At 46.7% G+C, this 12,905-nt stretch overlaps 1 protein-coding gene across 2 annotated transcripts in view; it reads left to right on the plus strand.

Moving 5' to 3' along the window:
• SLK (STE20 like kinase) overlaps nt 1–12,905 on the plus strand; it is a 377,115-nt gene that overhangs the window by 167,283 nt on the left and 196,927 nt on the right. For both annotated transcript variants that reach the window (XM_086922732.1, XM_086922733.1), the window contains exon 8: nt 8,292–8,423. In XM_086922732.1, coding sequence (XP_086778858.1) covers nt 8,292–8,423 — 132 coding nt within the window. The remainder of the gene's footprint in view (nt 1–8,291; nt 8,424–12,905) is intronic.

Consider the following 12,905-nt stretch of genomic DNA (forward strand, 5'->3'; position numbering starts at 1 on the left):
TGCTTTTAGTTTAGCATAGGCACTGCTCAAGCATCCGTGTTTGCAATTTGCTTCTGGTGCACGTGCTACATTAATAGACTGCCAACTACAGCGCAGAAAAATACATTTTCGGGTTAATGCACGCTGACCAGGTATCTTTGAACCCAGAAATAATAGTCACACTCATGGAAATAAACTTAGCCAGTGTCCCTTAGGTCGATCACTGGAATGAGGCCAATGTGTGGAATCGAGCACCGTGAGACCTGGTTAATATGTAATATGAGGTAAAGTGCCTTTTGTGGTAGCATAAAAGGCTTGCAGTAAACCGAGTTTTACGTATGGTTATCAGCTGATGATACATGCCCCAAAATATGTTGCACATGGTTTAGGCTTGAAGGACGGCGTCTGACAGTATTGATGTTTATGCTATTAGAAATAGCTTGTGCAAGGAAATTAAGAGTATTGGCTTGTTTACTCTTTCAGATTACAGCTACAGAGCTCTGATCTACTAAATAAACTGAGAATGTGCCTTGTCATGTGCAGAATAATACGAACGTGTACATTTTCACATTTTCTGACTGTCGGTCCTTTATTTACTATTCTTTCTGTTTGACAGGTGTACATAATATATCCGCATGGTTTGCCTTTTTGCTAGCGCTATTGGTTTTAGTGATCTGTTGATCTTATATGACTTGAGAGATGTTTGTATTCTTGATATTTTTTCCATCGGAATTTATTCATAACAATGGTGTTTGCCTCTGCTGCTCAGTGAACCACAGGCCCGTTTCTTTTGTAAGCAACATTTATGTTTTAATTGAAATAAATAGGAATATGTGAGCGTTGATGTGTTGGCAAAACGATTGAAACATGAAAACATGAGCCCGTCTCTAATGCATAATAAACAAAATCAACCCGTACTAATAAACAGTCAGTATTGTGGGGGAAATTTAAAGGAGAGACTAACTGTGCTTTCTAGAGCTGAATATAGCCAGTGCCTACGACCAAAATATGAACAATTTTAAACATCAAGGTATAGTCTGTATCGGCTGATATTTTGTATGTAGGAACGGACGGCATGCTTATAAGGACTTAAGTTACTGATTGTTGAATAAGTACTTGACATAACCTTTAGCTGGACACTCTGAATGAAGAACGAGAATGTATGGCAGAAACCCTCTTTCGGGACCCTAATGCAGTGTAACACTAAAGTTGTGACTATTATGATGAGGCTAAACTGAAAAATCCGAAAGGCTAAAGTGAATCAACTCTAATAAAGAAGAATTGTTTTACAAGTTACTGGGCATAGAACAAGTAGCCAAATTGGAAAGATTTATAATTGTATCTTGTTTGTGAAGGCATTGGTGGGCTAAACAGGTGTGTTTGAATATAACCATCTGAGAAACTATCTGGCCGAAGAAGGTGTTATTGTTCACAAAGGGGGGCATTGATGCCCATGGAATGACATACACCAATTCTAACACAGGCAGTCCCCGACTTTTCTGTATAAACCCATCAACCCAGTTCCGATTTCCTCCAGCCCTTTAATGCTTTTTCTTTTCCTGTCGCCTGCCGAAGATCAGGAAGCAGGCACACCGAACCGGCACCTCCTCACCACTTCTTGTCAGCCAATAGCAACCCCCATGCCCAGCATACACAGAGAACTACACTGCTATGGCACAGCACTACCAACTGCCTGCCTTCCTGCCCCTACACTGTTACCCCGCGGTGCAGCCACAGGACAGTGGCTACATTGCCCGTGTCTGCCCCGCGACACGTTGTTCCTGCCATGGAGGTTTCCCACAGGGTGCAGTTAATAAGTACAGGGACCCAACATATGTGGCATCGCAGAATAAGAACGGACGGGGTACAGGTAGGCTTTTTTATTTATTTATTAGTTTTCACTTTTATATAGCGCAAACTTTACCCGCAGGTATCATAGCGCTTTAAATCAGCATGCTTATAACAAGCAAGACTAGCACTCTATATTACTGCCAACTTTGCTTAGCATAAGCAACAACTAACCATTCACAAACAATGCTTTATATACCAATTGCAAATTATTATAATTTTTTTTAATGCAAAGCACTGTCATTTATAATGCCAGTAACTCAAACTTTAATGCTGCGAGACCTATTGCATTGTAAATGCGTGTTTTCAACGCAATCAATAATTGACTGATACCAGCCGACCTGACATCTGCTGTTAATCCCTCGTAAGCTCTAACACACCTCACCACACACAACTTTGGGTGGTCTCAAAAGGACGAATAGTGCATCGTTCTAATACTGGTGTTGATGTTACACCAGATCATAAGGGTAATGCCCTCTCACATTAGAAACTCTTTTACACAAATCCAAGCATAGAAGCATTGTCAGCTTACCTGTAAGCTCGTTCCAGGATAGGGAGATATTATCCTGCAGGCATTCAAAAAAGCGCAAGACCAAATTGACATCCAAGAGCTCATGATATTTGCATTGTAGCAGATTAGTCAGAGTAATGTCTTCTAATAGTTTACAAACTCCCCCACCGGAACTCTATGCCCTATTTCATAGCTAGCGGAAATCGCCCCTGGACCAAATTGATTGTCCGGTCCGCCAGACTGCCAAAGACAACTCTGATAAATAAATGTTTTAATGTGGACTATATCTGCCCCTCCTAGATCCAGTTTCCGGTACAAATTCCAGTGGGACCATCTGCTTCAAGCCGAGGCATGTTGCTTAGAGGTGGAGTCCGCCTAAGCTCGTGATATGAGGTGTGAAGCGTCTCTCTAAAGGCCGGCAATCCCCCCGCATCCCTGACAATCTCCCATATCATAAGCTGAAGCGACCCATCCGGAATCAACTGGTGTAAGTTGCCCTCCAGGTCCAACAGTAGTTCGGACTCGGGGGTTGTAGGATTAGAGAATCTGTAGTAAGTTCCAGAAGAACTGGAAACTAGGCTTGCTACCTCCAAACTCGATTATCCGGATCACAAACTTCTTCTGGGACCTGACTCAGTCAACCTGGTGATCATTGAAAATAGTGGAATCCAGCTCAAGTCTTGTAGGAACTTCTATTACCACAGTGTGGAGGTAGGCCTACAATTGAAGAACAGCAGAAGCTGGTGGTCAAGTTGAGACGCAAACAAGTCCAACAGGTTGATATGCAACTCTTTCCTGCTCTGACCACGAGCCTCTGGTGATGATATCCTCGCAACAAGCCCCACCAGCCCGATCGACTAGCGTTGGACTCACTACCCACATCTGCAACCAAACCGAAGATGGTCTTTTGTTTCAGGCCATCCTGTGGACTAGTCACCATTACATCTCTTCCTTGTCTTCTAAGGACAACCTGACCAAGGCATTTCTCAGATGAGTTTCCTTAAATCTCTGAAGGGCTCTATAGAGAAGGGATCCTGGGACGATCCCTTGGATGAAAAATGCCAAGAGCCTGAAAGTCCTGCCCAGATACACCGGGGTATGCCCTCCTAAGAACTCCTTCCTTATTAGAGGCAGGTTCTTCTGGGAATGTTTCCGAGCTTAGTGGACAAAGTCTATGATAAAACCCAGGATGTGCATCTATTGATAGGGAGTAAACTCTAATTTCTGCTCATTGATAAAGAAACCCAGAGTCTATAAGAGTGACTGAGTTAAGGCAAGATTCTGAAGGAGCGCTGGTGAGTCCTCATGCAACAAAAGAATATCGTCCAGGTGTATAATCTTCCTGATCCCTTTTGAGCGTAAAGGTTTTACCACTCACCACATGACATTGGTGAAGCACCAACGTGCTGAAGAGAGACTGAACGGGAGTGTAGAAAACTCATACACCCGGTCTTTCCATGCAAACTGCAGAAATAGGTGGGGAGGAGGAACGATTGGGATTGTGTAGTAGGCATCCTTGAAGTGTAGCCTCACCATCCAGTTGCCCGGCAAGAGAATATCTTTCAAAAGATGGAGACCCTCCATCTTGAGGTGGAGATACACCGGTCACTGATTGAATTCTCTCAGATTTTGCACTTGGCAAAGACTCTTGTTCTTTTTCTTGACAAGAAGCAAATTGCTGAGGAAACCCTTGAGATGTAGGTCTGTAGGAAGAATTACCCCTTTGTCTAGAGAAAGTTTGTCTCCTTGGAGATCAGGAGCCTGTCTGCAACAGTCCATAATGTCAGGTTTGGTCTTCTGGCTTGTATGGGGGGGGTGTAGTCTAACCCCAAGACAGATTTCATTACCCAATCATCCCTTGTTATCTCCTCCCAAAAGTGAAGGAATCAAGCCAAACAAATCTCTACCTTTGGTTGGAAAGAATGGATTCTTACCTGAAACACCACCGGGGACCTTTGCCACTCAACAGAACCCTCCTCTGCCACCTCTTCCATGAGCATGGGTCATGAAAAAAACCCTATACCATCTCTGATCTTAGTAATGATTTGGCGTTGATGGTTACCCTGCCTCCTCCAGGAGGCATGGGAACAGTGATGCCAGAAGAGTGTCCCCTGCCTCTGTCGACCCCTCCAAAAACTCTTTTACTGAACACTTTCATCATGGATTGCTGGGCTTTTTCCACCGATGAAAAGATCCTAACAACTTTGCCCAGTTACGCTATGAACGGGTCCCCAAAAAGGCCTCCATCCACAACTGGGCCTGCCTCTGAAGTAGCCAGCTTCCTAAGCTTAAGGCCAATCTTAGTAAGAAGGAAACGTCTCCTCTCAGTACAGCGCACACAGCTAGCTTACCAGAGGAAACCTAGTGCTCTCTATGCCTGGCCTCATAGAACTTCCAGAGAGATAATCCTGCCAATATATTTTGCCTCTTCTGCCATGTCATGTGTGTCTAGCAACGCACCCTGGCGGGCTTTCCTGGAACGATCCATAAATTTATAAGGATCTTTTGTAAACCTTTTGGTCACTTTGCTATTAACTTCTGGTGTCAGTGCGACCTTCCCATCTAGGCATTTGTGTGGACATTCTGCTCAAAGGTAGCTTCTTATCTCTTTGTCTGTAGTCTTTCTAATGCAGGTACCCACATACTGGGCCACTTAAGCTGCTGGAGTTGACTCCATAGAACCCGGGTCCCGCATGCTTTAGCCCCCCTCTACACTCCTTCTAGGGTACCTCTCCAACCTGGGATGTGTTGGACCTCCCTCTGATCTCGTTGGTCTACTGAGCTTTGTCTTGGTATTAGATCAGGGTCGCCATACTCTTTCCCAGTCATCATAGTCCTCCCAGTGACGTAGCCCTTTGTTCTCTACTGGGGTAAACGCAGGCTTTTTAGTATCGTAAGTATCCACTGGGGCGTTGGCCTTGCATTTTAAGAACCCGAGTCTGAGGCTCTGAAAGACATCAGAGGGAGAAGAAGTACGAGTGTTTGGCCCTTGCCCTCTTGAAGGGCTTTTGGTGTCTCTTGAGATATGAGTGGTCTCCGGGCACCCAGGTCTTCCCCAAGAGGGGGCGGTTCATGCTATGCTAAGCCACCAGCAAAAATTGCCTGCCAAGGGCTCTAAGGCCAGGGACATAGCCCTCTGAAGGGTCTTAATCCAGAGGAAAGGGAATTTGTCCCTCAACCACCCCATTCAAACTCTCCTCACTCCTGGCTCCTGCCATTGATGATCAGGAGTGTAATGTATGTTTATTCTGGCAAAAGTGAGTAATGCCTGTATACACCCAAGTGGATTCAGTGGGTAAGAAATAGGTGTCCGGGGCCTATCAGGAATCTCAACACCTAATAGTGATGTGCAAGTCTCGTAAGTTTCAATAATAACAAAAGGACCCAACGCAGTAGTTTGTAGTCTAACAGTGAACTGCTATGCTGAAAAAACACCTGACACTTGGTGTGAAATTGATTGAAATCAATCAGAGACCCCCAGGGATTGGCACTTGCGCCACTGTTCTCTCCCGCAGACAATGGAGATCAAAGAGACACGAGCCTCTCCACCCTTGCAGCGTCCCTAGGGTGGAGGGCGGTAACATCACATTGTGTTTCCTCGCCACTGTACATCTGACCCAGGGAGGCAGCGCGTACAAGTCAAAAAGCCGCATTGAGGCCCTAACCATGCGCACTGAGCTTGAGTAAAAGAACAGCATGTGGTGTTACGAATTGCTGCTGTGTCTGTGAATAAGAAAGCCAGTGTTGGAGGAAACCTGCCCGGTAGTTGCACAGCCAAAGCATGTCAGAGGAAATCTAAACAACGTTTGCACGGCACAGTAAGAACCTAAAGAGAAAATAAAAGTTGCCCCAAAGACGAGCTGTAAACACAAAATACTATTACCAAAAAACCTATCTGGCTGCTGAGCAGCGAAGAAAGAGGAAATGCTTTTCCTTGGACATGTTCTTATGTTGTACTTGACTTAGCTGACTGGTCAACCTTTGGAACTTTTTGCTTGGACTAACAGGATTTGTAGTGCCTCTCATTTGTTGTAATGATTTTGCATATATGTTGGGTTGCTGAGCTAATAAGACAGAAAGTTAAAAGCTTAATATGAGTCTCAGGTCCTGTTTTGAATGTTTTATTGCTTCTTTGAAAACTGGAGCTTCAGATCCTGATACGGTGATAAAGATGGGGCCTCTAGAGCAGGATGCTAGGTGCTTTTGTTGGCATCCAGAACTGAAAAGGATGCACCAATGTGACCCCCAGAAACTTATGCTCCTGAAGGCCTTAGTACTGGGTAAAACACTCTCTGTAACAACTTCAACCAATGTTTTATCCCACATATGCTCGACTAGTATCTGAGAGTTTGAGGCTCTGGCACGGACCTGTACAGGATACCACCCACTGGTTATCTCGGTGCTTAGTGGAGAAAAATACTTATTTTTGTGCATGAGCCCCTCTTTTTACTATCAGTCAGAATTTAGGGTGTTCTACAACATCATTGAGGTTTTCAGTGTTGTCCTGGCAAAATATTGACTGCAGAATTAATATTACTGCATGGCATGACACTGTGCTAATCCTATGCTTAAAATCTCTGCCAGAAAAACAGACACTTGAGGTCTTGAGATGAGCAGATTATTATTATTATTATTATTATGTTTCTTATATAGCGCCTGAATCGACCCCCAAAGGGGTATCTCCGCACTTGCCTTGGGAACCCGTCCTGGCTTTTCCCTGTGAGATAGCCCCTACAGGGCATCCCCAAGGTGAAAGCCAGGCATCCCGCTGCGGGGGGGGCCGTTGTGGAGATTAAGCAAGCTTAATGCCCAGAGTTGCAGAGTGTGAACCCATGATTAGGTCAGGCACTGAAGCGAGAATTATCAAGTCCATGGACATTTGAGCTCAAGACCCTGCCGCGTCGGGAATTGAACCCTGGTCCTGGGTCTGACCTCTGCTTCAGGGTCTCCCTGCTCTAACCAGTGAGCCAACTTCTCCACCGATTCAATGTCGGTGGTGATGTAGGGTGCTCCATATAAAGAAGCTGCTCTCCACCTAACCTTGGGAACTACCCAGACTTTCCTGCTTCCTTTGTTGGCTATCTATATCTATCTATCTATCTATCTGTCTATCTATCCAAATAAGCAAGACCGATATGAAAATGAAAGGGGGTTATTGAGGAAGAAAGAAAGGCTTAGTTTAATTACGGATCTCTTACCACTCAGCAGGTGTCACTTTACGTTTTAGGAAAACATGAATGCATTAAATAAATAGGGAAAAGAAAACCAGCCTCCTTGTGACAGTCAGTCTGAATGCAGTCCTTCTCTGGTGCATCTCCATCTTTAAATGTTTTTACCAAACACCTTGGATGTCTTGAAGACCTTGTTAAATTCTGCAAAAAAAATAAATTCTCACTGTTTAAATTGTATCTTCACCCTTAACCCTCTTTCCTTATTCCGCTTATTCCCCTTTTCCTTTTGATCCCCACTGCTCTCTTCCTCTGCATAACTCATCCCAAAACACCAACTCTTCCTATTCCCCTTACCTAACCCCTCTTCCTAACTTCCTTTGCTCCTGTCTTCATCCTTAAACATAACACCCACTCCGCCTGAATGTTTCTACTCTTCCATTGATTATGAATTTACCATAACCCACTGCAGAGCGCTATACCTGTTGTTAAACACACTAAACCGGAGGCGAAGGCCTGTAACAACATGCTACTTGAATAAATAGGTCTCCTATCTTTTTAGGATTTCTTTGTATCTGAAATACACTTAATGACCCAGTGGGAGAGCATTTCAATCTTGAACATCATGTGTATGTAAATCGCTGCGCCTTACCCTTTTTTATTATTCTTATTTTGTTGAGTCTAGAATATTCTAATCTTCCACAGATGAAGTGTCAACACTGGCTGGAATTGGAGCATGTGTTGATTTTTATAACTTGCAAGTTTTTGTGTTTTTATACACACAGCATCCATTTGTTACATCTGTTCATTCAAATAAACCGGTGAGAGAGCTGATTGCAGAAGCCAAGGCAGAAGTATTGATGGAAGTTGAGGATTCTAAAGATGAGGAAGAAGAGGAAGATACCGAAAACTCTTTGGTTTGTAAATATATTTAAGTTATCTAAAAGCATGTCATTTTGTGAAGCAATTCAGTTTTGGTTAAACAGGATGCACTGTATTTTTTAGCTCTGACAAAACACTGAGTGCCGGATTCATAAACACATTTATGTCCTTAAACCCAGTTGTACATTCGTAAATGGCACCATGTACGCTTGCCTTGAATTCAAAAAGGGTTTCCTGAAAGGCATAAATTGCTTCTGTACTGATTATTTCACTGAGAAGAAATATGCAGTAGTAACTCCTATGAGATGGATGTGTGTAGATTAAGGCGCGGTTTGCCTTGAAAGTTTGAGGACACCCACAAATTTGTGAGTTTGACATTCACAAACTCGAATTCGAATCCTTCTAAACCTGTAAATGGTTGGAATTTACTCCAATAGAGGACGGAAGTAATTCCCTTTCCGGCATGAATGGTAAATGGATAAGCTTCAAATTTGATGAGGGCTCAATGGGAGGGGTTTCGCTCCAAGAAAGAAATGTTTTCCCTATGGAGAAAAAATTTTGTTCACCCAATGCAGAGTTGTGCACGAGTGGCACTTATGCCTTGTCAATTTCGCAGCTGTCAAATGCTTTTCTCAATAGTTACACCTACAGTACTGTGACTGGCACATTCTGCCAGGCTTAATACTGGGTGATACCAAAGGGGATGATGGACGGAGCGTTTGAGCAAATCAAACACTCACCCCCAGTCAACTGATCTGGGTTAAATCATCACCAACTTTAGCTCACTCCACCACCCCAGTTCAGACATGGCCATATGCAAATCAGTCTGACCCTGTGCCTCATGGAAACAGTCCAGCCCGAACTGCCAAGCCATATCTTCCCTGCACCGGAAACAAGCATCCTGGGACCGGTTTTGGATTCATAATCCTCATCAGCCAGGCTATCTTGAATCCACTGGTAGAGTGAGCAAGGGACCCGCGTCTGGGCATACCCTGCCAACTTAGGGCGAACAAAGCGATATCAAAGGGGATGATGGACGGAGCGTTTGAGCAAATCAAACACTCACGCCCAGATAACTGATCTGGCTTAATACTGGGATCATTTGTCAATTCCAGAAAATTGTACTTGGGACCCTGTGTACTACTTTTTTTGTGAATCGGCCTAAAACATGTAAAGTGTTGTTTTCACTTCAAATAGAACTTTGGGCCTTATTTAGATCTTGGCTGATGGGTTGCTCTGTCACAACGGTGACGGATATCCCGTCCTCCGAAGTATAAATCCCATTATATCCTATGGGATTTATATTTCGGCGGACAGGATATCTGTCACTGAGTAACCCGTCTGCCCAGACCTATATCAGGCCTTTTGTTTCCTCATTAGTGTCCATACTTGTAAAGAAGGGAAAAAGCAGGAACAGGGAATCTACTTTGACGTTCGAGGCATGTGGGCTGCTGAATTCATATCTGTGCATAGATCGCCGCCTAGTGTTGGGTCCGGATGATTGCACATTGTTGTCCTGGAAGAGTCTTCGAAGTATCACGAGATAGGTGGCTCCTCCCCTGGACTACAGTGCGCATGGGCATCGCCTCCATCCCCAGATTGTTTTTTTCCGCCATTGGGTTCGGATGTGTTTCGGTTCCCTCTGTCGGAACCGATAGTTGTTCTACTTCTACTCGAGACCAAAAGGTCTTTAGGCTGAGCGTCGGTATAGTTGCGTACGGGTTTCTTGTCTGACTCTCAGCTCCGATCTCTTGCTGCCCTTCCACGTGCTTTCGGCGCGGACGGGCCTACACTACACTTCTGCTATGGAGCGAACACCGTTTAAGAAGTGCCCGGTGTGTAACTCCAAATATTCACACCTCGACGTGCACCCTGTTGCATGCTTGTCACCGGACCACGACGAAGACAGCTGCATGGCGTGTTCGAAATTCCGGTGCAAGAAGACTCTGAAGATTCGTCGGGCCAATAGGCTCCAGGCTAAGTTATCGGCTACTGCGGCGCCCCCACCAGACGACATATTCCAAGAATCTGTTGAAGGCGAAGACGACGTGCAAGGTTCGGACTCTAGTCCCGCGTCTGAGGGGGAGACCTACGACGCGGGTGTGGAGAACGTTGACGAAGTCGCCGACGAGGTAGGGGACGACGATCGGGCTTTTGCCACTGTGGGGGATAGCTCGGAGGAGGAGCATCCCCAACCAGACTCAGGGGTTCTTCCCCTTCATACGGCCCAGGTCGAGGGATCGCCTTCGGGCCTTACCCAAGATCTAATTATGAGTCCTACGTCCCCGCCTCCGGACCCGGTCACGGACATTTATGAGAAGCCACTAACGTTGAAGAAAACGAAAGTGAAGCCGTCTGGTCACGCACCCTCGGATGCGAAACCGAAAGTGAAAGTTACGCTGGTGCAGAAGGTTCTGGAGGCGTCAACTTCCAAAAAATTCAAGATGGCCGACTTGAAGAGCCACGCCAAGATGGCCGACCCGAAACCCTCGGGGTCGGCGCCGAAGGCGAAGTCGTCCGACGCGGCTGCGTCGGCTCCGAAAGGGGTCGTGGACCCGAAGACGGCTCCGAAGAAGCGTCAGGGCGACGACGCGCATAGGCATGGGGCGTCGGCCCCGAAGAAAGTGCCTGCAGGCGATCAGGCTCTCGACGCAGAGAGGTCGCTCGAGCCGGTCAAGCCCTCTCCGGCCTTGACGAAGAAGGTAGCGGAATCCCTGCAGCGGATACGAAAGGACAGTGTGGTTCCCGCTCAGGACACTGTAACGCCTAAGCTCACGCCCAAGCCTGCGAAGGAGCAAACGCCTATCCGTTTTACCCTACCACCCAAGTCGGCGCCGAAGGCCTTCGCGCCGAAACAGGGCGGACCCTCGAAGGAGGTATTGACACTGAAAGCTGCCTTGGTGGTGTCGAAGCTTCGGCTCCAGCCGCTTGCTGATGAGGAACGTCGTGAGGTAATCATCGACGCCAACACCGGGAAACTGTCTCTCCTCAAGAGGAAGATCACTACGGAGCCGGCGTTGGAACATTTTAAGATCCCTCTCAAAAACAAAAGGGACTCTGCGGACTCTTCGGCTCTGGTGGAACCTGTGTCCCAACAACCCCTAGGACACTCGCCAACGCATTCCGCCGCAGGCGATGCGGACGAGGAAGACGCCGAGTACAACTATCCGGCGTACTCGGATCCGGAGGAGGAGCACGAACCTTGGTCCGCCGGAGGCGACCCAGAGGACCTGCAGTCGTGCCAGGACGCGCAACTTTTTGCGGCCAAAACGTCCCAGACGGAGGACTCGGCGGCCTTTAACGCTCTGATCGAGAGAGCTGCGGCTAACCACGACGTCGAGCTGCACTCTGACCCCGTGGATGTGGACTTCTTATTTGACACTTTCTCAGTAGCTGAAAAGTCAGTCAAAACGCTGCCGATGCTTAAAGGGGTGCTTAAACATGCAACGGAGGTCTTCAAGGAGCCCACCCGGGTGCGTGTGGTCAACCCTCGCATCGACAGGAAATATAAGGCAGCGTCCTCGGATCCAACATATGTCAAGGGACACTTGCCATTGGATTCATTGGTTGTTTCCAACGCTCGGAAGAGGGCGAACTCGCAAACTACTGGTGACGCTCCTCCCCCAGACAAAGAGTCCAAGATCTTTGAGGCCTCGGGCAAGCGAATTGCTGCACAGGCAGCTAATATCTGGAGAATATCTAACACACAAGCCCTACTTGCACGCTATGATAGGGCTCATTATGACACCTTAGAAGCAATACTGCAACACTTACCTGACCAGTACAAGGAGGCAGGAGAAATGCTGATTCAGGAAGGAAAGCTCATTACAAATGCATCCATAAAATGTGCACTGGATGTGGCAGAAACAGCCTCCAGGGCGATCAATACCAGTGTGTTGCTTAGACGGCATGCCTGGCTTAGAATTTCAGGGTTCAAACCCGACATCCAAACTACAATACTGAACCAAACAGTTAATCCTGACCACCTGTTTGGCCCTGAGGTGGATGCGACACTGGAGAAAATGAAAAAAGATACGGAAACTGCCAAGTCTATGGGGGCCCTACAAAGTCAGCAGTTTCGGAGTGGTTCCTTTCGCCGCTCCACTTCCAGAGGCACCTCAAGGGGTCAGGCATCGCAGTCCACACAGTATTACAAAAGTAACACCCAAACCTCGTACAACAACAAGGGTAGAGGTGGTTACAGAGGCAATAACGTCAAGGGCAGGGGACGTGGAAACAACAGCTCCAGGTCCGCCACCGCCAACAAGCAGTGACGCCTTGTCACTGCCCCCCGACCATACAACACCGGTCGGGGGGAGACTCCAGCAGTTCCTGCCAGCGTGGAAATCCATCACCACGGACAGGTGGGTCAAGTCTCTTATCCAGTACGGGTACTGTCTGGAACTTACTTCCATTCCACCAAACATACCCCCAAGGAGCCGTCCTATGTCCGGCGAGCACTTGACCTTGTTGCAGCAAGAAGTTCTAGTCATGCTGCAAAAAGGGGCGATAGAGCT

Source organism: Lissotriton vulgaris, chromosome 5 (assembly GCF_964263255.1).
Source record: "Lissotriton vulgaris chromosome 5, aLisVul1.2, whole genome shotgun sequence".
In the NCBI taxonomy this organism is placed as follows: Eukaryota; Metazoa; Chordata; class Amphibia; order Caudata; family Salamandridae; genus Lissotriton; species Lissotriton vulgaris.